Here is a 15,788-nt window from a genome sequence, read left to right as displayed (position 1 = left end):
ACACACGTTTGCCAGGCATTATTGCCTTGACAGCCAAGTCCGGAGGGATGGCTTCTTTGGCCGTTCTGTCCTCCAGGACTTTCTGGTGTGATCTTGGTTCGCAGACCCACCACCGGGGATGGTATTGCTTGGGTATCTATTCTAAGGTGAGGAATCTAACTAACGTGTTACTTTCAGATGAACAAGTTACTTACCTTCGGTAACGATGTATCTGTAAGAAACATTAGTTAGTTAGATTCCTCACCGACCCAACCATCCTCCCCGTTCTGCGAACTGACATCTAGGGTTAAGGTTATCCTTTTCAGGCCCCTAGATTTTATTTTTGGCACCAGTGTCGGTCTTTTGCATGGCTCTGCGTTCCTGGCGCGGAAAGCTATGTACAAGAACTGACGTCAGCGCGCGAGGGCGGCGTCTAAGTACTCCGACTACGTCATTCCGGCGCACGACGCCGACGACGGACGCGGAGCCGCAGACGACGCCTAGCGACGCGCAAGGGGTATGACGCCTGGGGATATTCTAAGGTGAGGAATCTAACTAACTTATGTTTCTTACAGATACATCGTTACCGAAGGTAAGTAACTTGTTCAACATGTTTGATGCATGCCAATTTTTAAGAAGAAAAAGATTATGAAGAATTAGGGTAACACCATTGTGGGCAATATGAAATTAAATTGGGCACCTGGTTATTAAAGAAAGTTACAAAAGTGCACTTGCAGGTATGTCATTCTATAAAACCGTACCCCTTGAAGACTTTCGCAATTATCATTTTCGCAGGCGCATGTATACATATGTATATTTACTCATGCAATAATCTGCTGGGTGATTAAAAATGTATTTTCCGTACTTCCATTTATTTTAGAGGAGTTGGTGAATACTATCAACATGTAACTGTGAGTTTTCAGATATTAACAGTGCTTTCCAACCTTGGAAGTACTGCTTCCCGTCCGCCTGTAGATTTGCAGAAAGATGGCAAAATCACAGCCTTGTGAGAATCCAGTCCCTGATGCAGTATGAGCCTTCGTATTATAAGAGATCTGTTGTACTGAGAATGGTGCCTTATTTTCCACCTTACTATATGGCACCAAAAGGCATAAGTAGATTTTGTTTACAGTACAAGTAGATTACTGAAGAATGCTGTCCCTTGGACAAGTAGATAGCATACAATTCCACGCTACTGTTCTACAGCGATTCACAGTGCTTTCCTATTCCTCACAATATCCACCTGACCCCAAGTTACCAACAGCACCCAGGATATCAATTACTCATGAGGCAGGCCGCACGGTTGTGAGTTGATCCCAGAAGAAATGAGGGATTACTGGGAGAATCTAATTCTGCATCAGACTTTCCTGATCATTCATCATTTCTCCCTGGAATTTCACTTTTAATGGTTGCACTATTTATACATCAGTGTTAGTGCAAGAAACACCAAAATCTTGTTATATACTCCCGGACTGAACATGCCTCAAGATGCACACATTTTAGCAGTAAGCTTGCCCTTCTCATTTCACCTTGCATTACTCTCCGATTTCATTTTGGTGATGCGCCTTCCTCTCAAACAAAAATCACTCTCTGCTGTATAGGATGATGAGCAAAACACACAAAAAAATCTCATCTTCTAGGAAAGTAATTAATGCATGCCTGGACAGGTCATTTATTCCACCTGACATTTCCCCGTTGGGCTGGAGCCCTTGGAGGCCGGTTTTGAAAGCCAATGACTGTTCCTTGTGCCTTTGTCGCTTTCATCAGCTCCCCGAGGTTAATAGCGGCAGGCATGGGGTGACATCAAGAAAGAAAGAAGGTTAGAAGCGGAGGAAGCTAGAGAGAAAGTGATCAGAGAGGAGTTTGATGGAGAGAGAAAGAATAGATAATTGCAAAGAGTTAGAGTGTATGAAGAGATGAAGGGAGAAGTGCTAGTTTGAGCGCATTTTGCCAGGGCTGTTTTTGCTTCCCCAGTCAACACCCCGATCAAATGCCTTACATTTGGATGATCTTTGGTCCAAAATCCTATTTCTTAATTCATTGCGGGACATTGTTCAAATGTGATAGCCTTTGTTTCTGATAGGAAAGGCTATAATGCTCACTGTTTTTGGTTCAAATCTCATATCTTGTGATATAGTAAGAACGCAGTTGATTGTTAAGCAGGGTCAGCTGCTTCTTGCTCGATCAGGACCATATGTTAATCATTGTGTAGATGAAATGCTGCTGCTTCAATGTGATGACATGTTTTTTAACATTTAGTTTTTACCTTTTTTTGTATTTTAGTTGTTTAGAGATTAGTATTATGTCCCTAGACTAGACAGTTATTAGTCCCTGTTGATATCCGTCCCCTTGTAATCTTGGGTTTATGTTCCTCCTGGGTTGTTGTTTGCCTGAGGGATTGTAGTCTAGTTGTCGCTCCATGGGTCTAGTACGCACCAGCTGCTTGGTATTTAGTGTCAATCAGTGTACAACAGTGCAGATGATGTGTCAAATGCAAGCTCACTTGCACCAAGTTTACTAGGTCCTTCTGGAGAAGCCTTCTGCTGACAGAAAGCAAGTGCTTGCTATACTCCTCTTTGGCACCTGGAAAAGCATACACCTCTAAATCTCCCCATGGGTATGTTGTCCTCTCAAACCCATCTCTCTATTGGTTAATAAAAATAGGCCATAGGATCAAAACTCAGTTGGATTAAAATATAGTGCGAATTGTTCTAATCACACTAATTATAATTCACTGCAAGATAAATTCCCCTCTTAAGCATAGGTTAGATCTGCTTTCTATCAGCCCTAGCATAATGTTCTAAATGATGTCTTTTTCTTTTGTGTGACCACAAGCAGGTTGTGGGTTGTTGGATCAGAGAGACCATGTTCTGGTTCCCACCTTGAATAGGTTTTGCTCCCCTTGAACTCTACGGTAGGCCATCTCTGGGTAACTGTAATTTCTAAAGTACTAAATTAAAACAAATATACATATGTCATAAACATTCAATTATAGTTCTCTATAATAAATTAAACAATTCCATTAATTGGGGGACATGTCTGCTACAGAATAATTAAAGATGTATGGATTTACACTTACATACTAGAAAGTAGACTTACCATATTAATGAAAGAATTCTACCTAAATCATCATATAATTCATCAAGTATGGGTCATATTTCCTTTTATTTACCTAGAATTTAAATTCTCTGCCATGGCATTCCTTTACATTTGGATTACAGCATCACGTCTGTTGAGCAGTCCACAACCATTGGATTCTCTTTGATTTACTAATCTTTAGACTCTGCGTCGTCACTTTCACTAAAACCCGAAAGAATCATTGCTTCAGGCCTGAAGTTAGTGACAGCTTAATTTCTTGCATTCCTAGTACACTGACTCTTTAGGTCTTCTACATTAACCCGCCACCAACAGTTGTGTAGACCCAAGACTTGTAAATTATTTCCCTCCATCTAGTGTACCTCCACGCTGCTTTGCCACATTTTGAAAATGCTGTCCTGTGCTCCCTCCCCACTGATACCTTGCACCTGATTCTCTAGTCCCACTTTACACTATCTGTTATAAAAAAAGGGGACTTCCATGGACAATGTTCTTTAAGCTTCTGTTCCTTGCTCATTTTTAGCCCTCCAAGGGCTAAAAATGACCTTTATTCTTAGTTGACTCTTAATTTGAACTAAAACCCTTAAGGCAACAATTCTGATTTAATATGGGCAAAAACATAGGTTTCCACCTAAATCTGGAATCATAAGTAATGCAATCATTTTGCTCGTAATAGTACCTCTTGGGGCATTATCTTTAGTGTTTCCTGGGTAACATTTGGTAGGTTTAGACCTGGTAGGATATGTCGCTGGAAAAATGCCCCAGCATTTGGACATTACGTTTGAAAATTGGTGCTCTAACACTGATTTCCCGGGTGTTACCCCATTCCATAAGGGGCAGTCCATTATTCCAAGCTCATTATTCACCCTGAAATTACGGATAACTGGGAAATTGTTCACTTCAGGTGTGAAATTAATACACTGTATTTCATGAAGCTGTGGGATGAGAATTTAAAAGTCTTCATTCTTAGTTTTTTTTCCAGGAGAGACACCTGCAGGTTAGGTCTCTGACTAGATGTGTACGTTTATAAAATCTGACCCCACTGTCAGTTATTCTCACTGCTACCTTACGCAATTTTAATCAAACTGGGGCAGTAGCAGAGCCAAGCATCCATATTTTGTATTCAATCTGTAATTTTTTAAAACCTTTATTGTGTCTGTAGGTAAAATGTCTTCAATCCTCATCCACCAGATAACTCGCTATTCTGGCTTCTCTGTCGGCAGGCCATGGCCTTTTTCATTCTGATTTATGAGTTATATTTATCTTTGATTGCTTGGTCTATTGCCTAAACCTAGTCCTTTATCTTTAATGATAGTCAGTTTTTAAGTCACAATTCTGAAATTGCCACTTTTGGATTTAACCCAGATCTCTTGACTGGGGGAGAATGTCTGCATTGTCAGCATTCCGTCCATCATTTGTTTGTTGTAACGCTTTTCGCCCTAAGTGGGATGGGTATGCCCAGACATGGGTCCCGTGCTCACTACGCCACTGGAGTCAAGCTATCCTGGCTGATGACGGCTGATAGCCAGAAACCGGTCCTAGGATGCTTGATTCCGGTCCAGGGAAGACATGGCTTGGCAGTTCGGGCTGGACTGTTCCCATGAGGAACAGGGTCAAGACTGATTTGCATATGGCCATGTCTGAACTGGGGTGGCGTAGTGGGCAAAAGAACGATGGATTTAACCCAGATCTCTTGACTGGGGAAGAATGTCTGCATTGTCAGCATTCCGTCCATCATTTGTTTGTTGTAACACTTTTAAAATGATGTCATCTTCTTGTCCTAACCATTTGTTGCCTGCAGCCTATTTTCTGGGTCATATGGCTAAGTGTAGTTCGCAGTTGGCCTTTGTGTATTCCTCCCAGACAGAGTCACAGTAGAGGGTCTACGTGTTGGCAGAATGGGCCATCCTGGCTTGATTGGGGGGGGGGGGGCAAGGAGACAGAGCTGTCACCTTCCACACTTGCACTTCAAAGGTACTGGCCCAGCACACTTGCACAGTAATTCACACTAGCTGATTGCGACCCCAGACAGACTGGAGTTTCCTGCCTCCCTACCCTTGTCCCAGACACCTATGTAGGGGGGAAAACGCCAGAAGCAACACACACTTCAAAGTAGGCACCAGGTATAACTATAATTTGTAATGCAGTCGGTCTCACATTTGTGAAAGTTAGAGGTATTGGCGTTGTAAAGGACAATGTAATTTTTAAGTCACAGCCAGAACGATCACAGTTACTCTGTAACATGGTGATTAGCGACATATGCTGTTATTGCAGGCTTCAGTTTATTATATGAAAGTTATTGAGGCATGTTTATGATTCCCTTTCACGTTTTTGACCTTTGAAAAGAGGTTTTAGTGTTTTACAAGCAAGGAATTTTCCATAGTGCTAGGATAGTGCATAACATGAGGTCAGTAAAACAGAAGGCATTTCTAATTTACAACCACCCATTCGGCTGCAACATGTACAGTTGAGGAAGCTCATCAGTTTACGGTGTTTCAAGCGTAAATAAAATGCTTATTTTTAGACTTAATTACATGATGTACTCCACTACAAAAAATAAAGTTTCATTTTAATCAATAGTAAACGATAAAACTTGCTGCAATACTTCAACATAAACTGGGAAATATTGGCCTGTTTCTGGGTTTGTATTCTGTTTTCTGTATGTGGTACTACAGTACACTGTTTCACCGCCCCCCCCCCCCCGCCCCACATCTCAAGCAGCTGAGTTTCCAAGACCCCCCTTTGTCTCAGAAGAATGCAATTCAACAACCCAGAAATCCAGGTTAGCCCTTGAGCACCCACACCCTACTTGTGCAATCAAGGAACAGCTGTTCAGCTTCCACAAACTTAAATATACATTGTCCTTCAACAAGAATTATTCTCTGTCTCTGCCAGCCGCGGATAGGAATCTGATTTTAGTAAAGTACAGACTTGTTGCAAACTACATGTTTTAGATGCGCTGTACATTCTCACGTTCTTAAACATGCATGAAACTGGTACTCGTGCAAAGTGCTCCAATACCTCCAGATTGAGGTTGCACTATATAAAACTGCAAAATAAATGTGGGCTACTGGACTGCCCATTGCTAACGCAGGGATAACAGGAGTAACACCCCCCCCCCCCCAAAACATGAATTCCCCCGAACGTTTTCCTTCATCGCAAGACAGCTCGGTGGTCGCTGTGCTGCTGGTGACCTTTGAGTTGTTGATAAAGACTTATCTCCTGCTGCTGTAGTGTACAACATCACTGTTGTGCTAAGAAAAAAGACCATCAGGGGTTTCAAGACGAGGGCTTTAAGGTCACTCACCACAGGGTCGGAGGAAGGAGTACCTTTTCTTAACCTATTAATTGAATTAGAACAGACATGTAAAACCACACAGCCATTTTTTATAAACAAGAACTGCACGCAGACAAAAGCAATAAAAGGCTTCTGCAGCATAGCCCATGTAAACAAGCAAAACTTGCGTCAAGAGAAAGACATATTGACTTAAACTTGCAGTGATTAGATTTAACAGAAATATTCTGAAGAGAAAAGCATGTTCAGATAATGATGAGGTACTGAGAGGATGAAGGTCTTAAGAACACACGAACGTTAAACTGCGGCAATGGTTTAATTTCAGCTGAAAAAGTTGAGAGAGGATGTTTCTTTGTGCTTTTAGGCGTTATACTTAGCTAAAATTCTGAAATTGCATATCGGCAGTTCTACTTATGGATTTTTGTCTTTTTGGTGCCAATTTATAAAATGTTACTCTATTTTTAGGCTCGAGACAGAGAAGGCAGAACCGGAAGTCGAGAGATTTAATGTTTTGGAGAAGAGGGGCTTGAACCCGCCCCTCTTCTCCCCTGTTCTCCATTGGCTGGCCTCTTCAATGCTGGCCAGCCATTGGAGAAGAGGTCCCGTCACTCCGATCAGGCCCCGTCCTTTTCGGATCGGGGGGCGTGTTTTTTGCAGAAAGTCTAATTATCTCCTCCAGCCAATGGCTGGAGGAGATAACAGCAAAACCCGCCCCCGAATCCGAAAAGGACGCTGCGTTTCTCCGAGGCATTTCTGCTCTGCCTCTGAGAAAGGCGGTGGTGTGCTTGTCTTTATTCGAACGAAGCTGCAGCACTGGCTCCAAAATTGACTTTGGTTGTTATAATCTCATAGCCCATAAAACTGTCCGAGGAGCGAATTTAGTAAGAGTGATTTTTTTGTTGTTGTTCCAAATGGGCTTTATTATACCGCTTGCATCAAATGTTTCCAGCAGCTTTCGATGCGGGCTTCCATGAGGGGGCTGGCCCTACGTCCTGCTATTCTTATGCTTCGTGAAACAGCGGGAGGAGCGGTATGCACAGAGTGCGGGTGCGTTTAAAATATCCAGATGTATCTGGGAGAATGCCAGGATTGAAGAACTTTAAAAATCTCCTTTGCTCTCGATTTAAGCACCTTAAGACTAGCGAGTCGTTTTTTATAAATATATATTGTCTATGCACTTTTGTACTGAGATTTTTATGAGACAATGCGTACATTGTATGGAATGGCAATGAATTGAGTGACGCCTGATTACTTGCCTTCCCCTGCATTCCGACACGCTTCCGACTTCGCGGCGCCTCGAAGCTTCCATAGAAACGACCAGACCATCCATTGCATTTTTTTCACCCTCGGCCCTTTGAAGCGCCAGAATCTACTTCCCTGTTCACTCTCATCTAAGTAATTGTATTGTTACCAAAGTATTTTATCAGAAAACCAAACAAGGTAATACGGTTGTACACCGGATATGTAACTTGAATGACTACATAGTAGATGAGTGGTAGAGGTAATGAATTGGAAAATACGATTGAAGTCGACAAATTGCACCCCTACGCTTCGATTCGCCTATAGTTTTGAGTAAGTGCTGTGCCAGCAGCGTGAAACACCACGCACCCTTCCCTCTTACCTCCCCCCAATCTTTAGCACTTTGAGACAGCCTTATAATAGCACAGGCAATAAACAAGCGGTCACTTACAATATGACATTCTGGAGCAGATAGCCCCGCCCTCTTGTCCATCATTGAGCCTAGTGAGTGCGTAGGAGGGGCATACGTGCAGTTCGCCAGAAGTAACCTGGTTTGCTGTCTTGACAGTTAACAATTACACAGACGTGATTGATACCCCCGGCAGCTTGTGCGACATGGAGACGGCATGGCCCACAGACCATGCCAGTACCCAAAATATTTTTGGCTAGTAGTGTTTATCTAGAGGCGTGGTTTATAAACCCCTGTTTTGTAAACCCCCTGCTAATCAGAAGAGGCAGTTTCCGCAAACTCCTTCCTTGTAGAAGCGAAGGCCCTCTTTCGAATGCCCGCATTAACGTCATTTCCGCAGTTGTCTAGTATTCTTCTGTGTCCGTACAAAGTAACGCGTATTACAGCATCTCGGTGTTGGCGTGCAAACCTGTTCACAAAGCGTCTTATTTATTTGGTTTTGTAACGTGGAGCCGCACGGGTGATAAATGCGTTTGACGGCCGATAGCGACCACAGCTCCTCCCTGTCATGTCTGGGGTTTCACACTGCCTACAATGTCCCCGGCACTGCTTCACCCACTCTTGTTACTCCGGTTTTTGTGTAGATTATGACTTTTTTTTTCTTCCGGCGTGGAGGTTGTTTCACGGGTTAATTGATCAGCGTGAATAAATAGTTCAGCTATTACACTTGTTCCCCCTTTTTTCAACTGTTTTGTGTGGGAGGTAGTAGTGTGAAAGTTTTGAGCTTTTGGTGCGGTGTGTTTATGGTGCTCTTCCCCCCCACTCATCTCTCTCTATCAAGCCGACTTCCACTCCTCTCCGTTGACCCGTGCTCTTCCTCTTTCACCCCTTCTCTAGCCAGGCACATTCCTCTCTCGCTCTCTCGCACCTCGCCCTCATGCTTGCCCACTATTTTCACCCTCTCCACGCACCCCTCGGTCCCCCCCTCACGCCTCTTCCTGGTGACTGCTCTCTACTGTCCCCCCCACCATGTATCTCTCTAACGTCCTTTCCCCTTCTCCCTCTCTGCTCTCCACCTCCTCGCGCCCTCTCTTTCACACCATCCTTTCTTCCACCTTACCTCGCCCACCCGTCTCCGCTTCCTTTTCCCTCTCTCCTGCAGTCTCATATCTTTCGCCCCCCGCGCCTCAACCGCCCCTGCCTTTCTCTTTTTTTTTTTAACGTTTGCTGGTAAAATCTTCCCGTCTCCTTTTTACACCCCCTCATCCTCTCACCTTACCTGTCTGCCCTTCCCCGCCTCCCTCAAGCGCTTTTTCTCACCCGCCACCTATATCTACCACCCCTAATCTCCCCACACATATTTGTACATTCACTTCACCTTCCATAGACTACAGGTTTACATTTTAACATGGATGCACCAAACTTGCAACGGGCACATCATAAACTATGTCTATTGGCTAATCATGTCACCTATACCTATAAACACTACAGAGCAGAACAAACTGCTCCAAGTGAGGCCTTCGGACGTGATCTCCTTAGCAGGACACACTGCTTAATTTATGTTACGAATGTATTGTCTTACACAGAACGACCTTAAACCAGCGAGGTTTCAAAGAAATGTGCAGAGTAGGTTTAAGAGAACAGCGTATATGCATTGACCGAAAATTAATAAGATGCAGAGTTCAGAATTAGAAGCTCACAACCTCACAACTTCACTATCTATCACTCACTACCTCAATCACTCTCTATCTCACTACCTCACTCTTTCTATCTCACTAACTCACTTTCACTCTCTTTCCCTACCTCTCTCTCTATCTCACTACATCACTCTATGCTTATATATCACTACCTCACAACATCCCTCTCCCTCACTACCTCACTCTTTCACTACCTCACTCTCTCTATCTCACTACCTCACTCTCTATCTACCTCACTCTCTCTATCTCACTACCTCATTCTCTATCTACCTCACTCTCTATCTACCTCACTCTCTCTCACTACCTCACTCTCTATTTCAATACCTCACTCTCTATCTCACTACCTCACTCTCTCTCTCTGCTAATGCAATAGGTATCACATATGCAAAAAAAAGCTAATGTCAATAGAAATGACAATGCCATTTATTTAGGGATACAAAAATGATAAAAAAATAATGAGCAATACCAATAGCTCTACCTATAATATTGCCGAGACCATTGCATTGTAAATGCTTGTTCTAAATGGGTGTGGTATATTTCTTGTGGTATGTTTTCTCTCAATTGCTATTTGTGTGCTGCATACATTCTTTACACATTGCCTGTAAGTTAAGCCTGGTTGCTTTTGTCCCAAGCTACCAGAGGGATAAACACAATTTAATTACTTTTTGTGGTTCACCCTGACTACGATTGTGGCTGTTGCCAGGGTATTGTTTCACTCCCCTCAACCAGAAACCCAATTTCTCACAGATTCTTTCAATCCTATCTGCTGTTGTGCATTTTGTTCATGCAATATAGACCGGGTCTCTGAAGGTGAAATACATCAATATAAGCTGAGGTACAGATACACAACTCTTTAGTACCATGTATGCCTCTCCTTTCCAATATGAGGTAGTCACCACCAGCTTTATACCTTAAATTTTAAGACAAACTAAAAAATGTTTATACAATTGGGAGTCCCCACTTTTTGTCTCCCCTGTCCAACATACAGGAGGAATCAATGAAGCAAGTAAAAGAAATTGTCCAAAAAATTGTGAAAAAGCAAGATGACACCTCACGTGCGCAACACCAATCGAGCTCACTGGTTGGTACTCACCAGCTATGCCCACTTTTATCATCATTGAATGTCATCTCACTTATACCATAAAATATAAAGTGTCCAAAAACAAAAAGAAATGTGGTGTTAGGTAGTGAAATGATCACATCCCACGATGCGACCAAAGTGAATCTAAAATTGAAGGAGGTTGCACTTTTCACGATACAAACTTTATTATTCCTTGTGCACCTTATTCACATTAAAAATGTTGCTTATCATGCATACCGTTATACTGAGCCAACATGTTTCATTGCCACAACAATTTTAGACAATTTCTTCAGACCAGACACCTGCTCTTACCGCACTGGGGCCTCACGGAGCTTATCGCCTCGACCGTTTGATCTCCGCGGTCAGACGCCTCAATTTTAAAGGTCTCGTGAGGGAAACAGATGACATCGGCCCGCTGCAATAGTGGCCGCCATCTTAAGACGGGATTATTTGCAGACACATAATGCTTGTACAATACCGTCTGCAACACGGAACGGAACCTTCCTAGTCCATCTCGTTTTTACATTTCCACTTTATATCTGCGGCGTTATCTTATTTCAGCTACAAGAATAATATGTATCTGCAAACCACAGGCACTTCAATGGGCGCTACTATGGCGCCCAGTCTGGCCTGCATCTATGTTGGCCAGTTCGAAGAACACGTCATATACCATCAGTCTAATCCCTTCCAGAGGAATTTGCGCCTCTGGAAGCGGTATATAGACAACGTGTTCTATATCTGGGCGGAATGGCCGTGAGGCTCCGGGCGGTAAGAGCAGGTGTCTGGTGTGAAGATAGCACTGTTTGTGTGTTCTCCGTTTTGTCTTCTTAATAAAAGAGGAGAGGGGTGGATGAAGGAAATAAGTCTTTAAGAACATCGAACCATGTGTGAGTGTGCACTGAATTTATGAGAGATGTGAAGCGACCATGTTTGTGTGTTTCTGCATTTTTAGAAGCGGAGACATGTTGAAAAAGGAAATAAGCTTCTAAGAACAGCGTATCGTGCAAAAGTATACTGAATTCGTGAGAGGCTCTGAAATATCGAGTCAGGAGAGTCTCTGTTTGATGAGGAGGAATACTTAAAGGGGGCATGTACTGACCCTGCTTCTTTGCATACGATTCCGCCTTTATGAGGGTCTGGTGTGTGAAGGAACAAGACTATGTGAGTACACTCGTGAATAATTACACTTTTTGTCACCCTTAGATTTGCATTACAGTTGAGTGCGAATCCACTGAGAGGACTCATATATGGAGCCCTGTGCGTGACCTATAAAAAAGGGCTGGTACGAGGAATGTTGGCTCATTAAGGGTAAAACATGCTTCCCTTTTTGAGAGATTTGCAGAAAATCATTTTAGAGAATTGGATAAGACTAATGAGTTGTGTGTGTCCTTTTGTTTTTACCTTTGGCAGTCCCGGGAAAAAAGCCACTTAAGTGTCCATTACTGGTGCCAGGCGACCCTCTTTGCCCTGAAGAAATTGCCTAAAATTGTTGTGGCAATGAAACATGTTGGCTCAGTATAACGGTATGCATGATAAGCAACCTTTTTAATTTGAATGAGGTGCACAAGGAATAATAAAGTTGGTATCGTGAAAAATGCAACCTTCTTCAATTTTGGTCGCATCGTGGGATGTGATCATTTCTCTACCTAGCACCACATTTCTTTTACTTTTTGGACACTTTATATTTTATGTTATAAGTGAGATGACAGCCAATGATGATAAAAGTGGGCATAGCTGGTGAGTACCAACCAGTGAGCTCGATTGGTGGTGCGCACGTGAGGTGTCATCTTGCTTTTTCATAATTGTTTTGACAATTTCTTTTACTTGCTTCATTGAGTCCTCCTGTATGTTGGACAGGGGAAACAAAAAGTGGGGACTCCCAATTGTAAAAACATTTTTTAGTTTGTCTTAAAATTGAAGGTATAAAGCTGGTGGTGACTACCTCATATTGGAAAGGAGATGCGTACATGGTACTAAAGAGTTGTGTATCTGTACCTCAGCTTATATTGATGTATTGTCTGACACCTTCAGAGACCCGGTCTATATTGTATTTACATTGTTAATTGAGTGGAGGGCGACCTGGTCTCTCTTTTCCCTCTGTAGCTCCTTGTTGTTTGTGCATTTTGTTCATGCCAGATCGTCTACTGTGAGACCTGGAACAGTTTTTGTCATCTGAAGTTTATTAGGGTTATTCATCAATTGTTTGTTCAGATAACCTATTTTACAAAGTGTTCTTCCTTTTATAACTGCAATTAGAAGTACAGCTGTGCTTTGTGATATCAAGATCACATACTAACTACAAAATTTACATTGGTAGGAAAATGTATTGCTGGTCACCTTTTTTCTTTTTCTTTTTCTTTTGGCAGAGTGGATCAGAAATAGCGTTTGTCATGGCATCTCTCCATTATCACAATCTTCTTCAAAGAAGCACTATGGGCTCATTCAGTGTGTAAGCACTCCATGTCTTCTAATTCTTAAGAACTTAATTTTACTTGTTTGTAAACGCTTATTTCATTTTTATATTCAACGCATATTTGTTTTCTAGTACATGTATCCTTTATTCAAAGTGCTTCAGATACACAAACAAAACACAATGTACACCGTCAGAAGTCTCTAAAAAGCAAAGTAATTTGTTTAAGAATGTGCTCTGAAACGTATGTAAGTGATCACTGAAAAAGTAACTGACTTTCCAGTTAACGCTATCTTGGAACCTTAGCCTGCCTGTACCCAATTGGATGCTGAGCTCATGTGACCACAAGCAAACCATAGCACTGCAAAACATGTGCACATCAGGAACCAAATTCAGCATCCTCACCATTAGTAAGGTACTTGGAGAGGTTGGAGATGCCTTCTCTAAGCTGCCCCACAAGAAATATTATCTATGCAGGAGCAGTAAAAATAAAATGTTCTCTGCATGCTTCACCATTAATTCAGTATTTAGGGGACCCCCTGGCACCAGAAAAGCAGATCCTGACAACCTAGGAAGAAGGACACTGAAGCCGAAGACTAAAGAAGCGCAACTGACTTGGCACCAGCACTGCTGGCCTGTATGATGTTCCCCGTCTAACCGGCGCCAAAGATGTCTCGTCCTGCAGCTGTCATGCTTCCAAAGCCTGGGAGGACGGCCTGCCTTCAATAAACACTCAAGAACTCCAGTGGAGCAACAGCAGAACTGCTCCCCTGCATTCTGCAGGCACCCAAAGGAGAACCGTCAGGACTCCGGAACTGCCAAGCACCACTGCACCCAAACCCACATCCAATGTCGAAGGGGGACAACTGTGTCAGCGTGGTCCCCAAGCCCTCAAGAGACTAAGTCCACTTTGGGTTCACCCCTTGTGAACTCCCAGAAGTCGACTACAGCCTCTGTTTGCAGGCCCTCCGCAACTGTGAGTGCTCCCGCACAAAGAAGCCAGACACCACAAACTCCCTCTGCACCCGACCACCCCAGCCCAAGGAGAAGAGGACCACCAGTGTCCCCATGTTCCTTAGCATTGCAAGATTTGAGCCCTTTGTGTGATTTAACCCAACTGTGCTTTCAGTCAAAACATGCAGCCTCTTTGCATGAATACTGGTCCCCATTGACTAACATTGGGCACCCAACGGTGTATTGCCCTACTGCACCCTGCCGACCTAGTGCCGCTGGAGGGGACCTGCTGGGCGGCCTTGGACCTAGCGCAATACTCACCTTAAGCCCCGGAGATTGGTCTCGTAAGTCGCTGTACTATACCTGAATGTCATACTTGTTTTTCCTCCTATAGGACAACATTGTAGCTTCTGAAAAATGCAGTCGACTTTTTAAAACGTAAAGTATTTCTCCTGCAAAACATACTTACCTGATTGTATTGATTCTGGTGCCTAAATATATATAAAGATACATGTTATTTTTATACCTTGGTGTGGATCTCCTTATTGAGTTGTGCGCATCATTTATTGACTATTGTTTGTATTTGCAGATGTCTAACATTCCTCTATGATAAGCCTAAGGCTGCTCAACCTTACTAGCCCCTAGAAGTGCACCTTGGGATTGACAGAGCAGGTCCCTGTTCACTCACAAGGGAACCCCTGGAATCTTTGCACTATACACTTCAGTTTGGTATATTATATAAAGAGCCAGCTTACTACATTGGTGGTGCAGTGGTTGGATACAAGACTTGACATCTGCTGTACCACTCGCTTAATAAGTGATTCAACTAAGGAATCCAAAATGTCTTTAGTTATAAGTAGTTTTTTCGGATTTAGATTGTTTTCTAAATTGTTTAAAACCTAGATGTAAGGACCTAGTGTTAAGTCCCACAGTGAAACGGTTTAAAAGTTAAAAAGTATATTAGTTGCTAGGCACAAAAGTTTATTTTAGAAATGTTGTCAGTTTCTAAAAAAGGTCCCAGATTTAGTAACAATGTCTTCAACAGGGGATCTGGTTGAGTAGCTCGACCTTACCCCTTATCTGAATCTTTCGATGCAACAGCTAAGGACCCTCTGTAAAACTTATGAAGTCGAAACGGGCTCAATTCATACCAAGGCAAAGCTCAAGGAGCTCTTGGCAGAGTATGAGAAAGACCATCCAGAGGATGACACTTTCCCCCTGAGGGTCAGGATGGAGACAGTGGACAGGAGGAGAGCTTAGAGCTTTCCCCTCCTGGTGAGAGAAGACCTACCAGAGGAAGATCTTGCTCTCAAAAGACTAGCCAAGATGGAGGCTTTAGATGCCAAAATCCTGGCTATAGAGAAAGAAAGAAAGCTGAGATGGGCTTAGGACCCATCTCTGGTGGCAGCACAAAAATAAATCAGGAAAAAGAAGAAGCTTTTGACCCTAAGATTCCCAACGGATTGTTCCTAAATACACAGAGGGTGATGCTATCGCCAAATGGTTTGCAGCATTTTAGAGGTTTTGTAAAATGAGTCATGTCTCCTAAAAGTATTGAGACCCTCTTCTCTGGTAACTGGTCTCAGGAAAGTATAGGGTTAGGCTGCTGACACTGAATGAGGCAGGTG

The 15,788-nt window shown here is 42.9% G+C and overlaps 1 protein-coding gene across 6 annotated transcripts in view; it reads left to right on the top strand.

Moving 5' to 3' along the window:
• Positions 1-15,788, top strand: part of FBXO15 (F-box protein 15) — a 397,776-nt gene that overhangs the window by 236,358 nt on the left and 145,630 nt on the right. For all 6 annotated transcript variants that reach the window (XM_085605916.1, XM_085605920.1, XM_085605917.1 and 3 more), the window contains one exon: positions 13,163-13,245. In XM_085605916.1, coding sequence (XP_085462042.1) covers positions 13,163-13,245 — 83 coding nt within the window. The remainder of the gene's footprint in view (positions 1-13,162; positions 13,246-15,788) is intronic.

Source organism: Triturus cristatus, chromosome 5_1, assembly GCF_964204655.1.
Source record: "Triturus cristatus chromosome 5_1, aTriCri1.1, whole genome shotgun sequence".
Classification (NCBI taxonomy): Eukaryota; Metazoa; Chordata; class Amphibia; order Caudata; family Salamandridae; genus Triturus; species Triturus cristatus.
The sequence above is the reverse complement of the archived record's forward strand: the minus strand, read 5'-3'. Positions and strand labels throughout refer to the sequence as shown.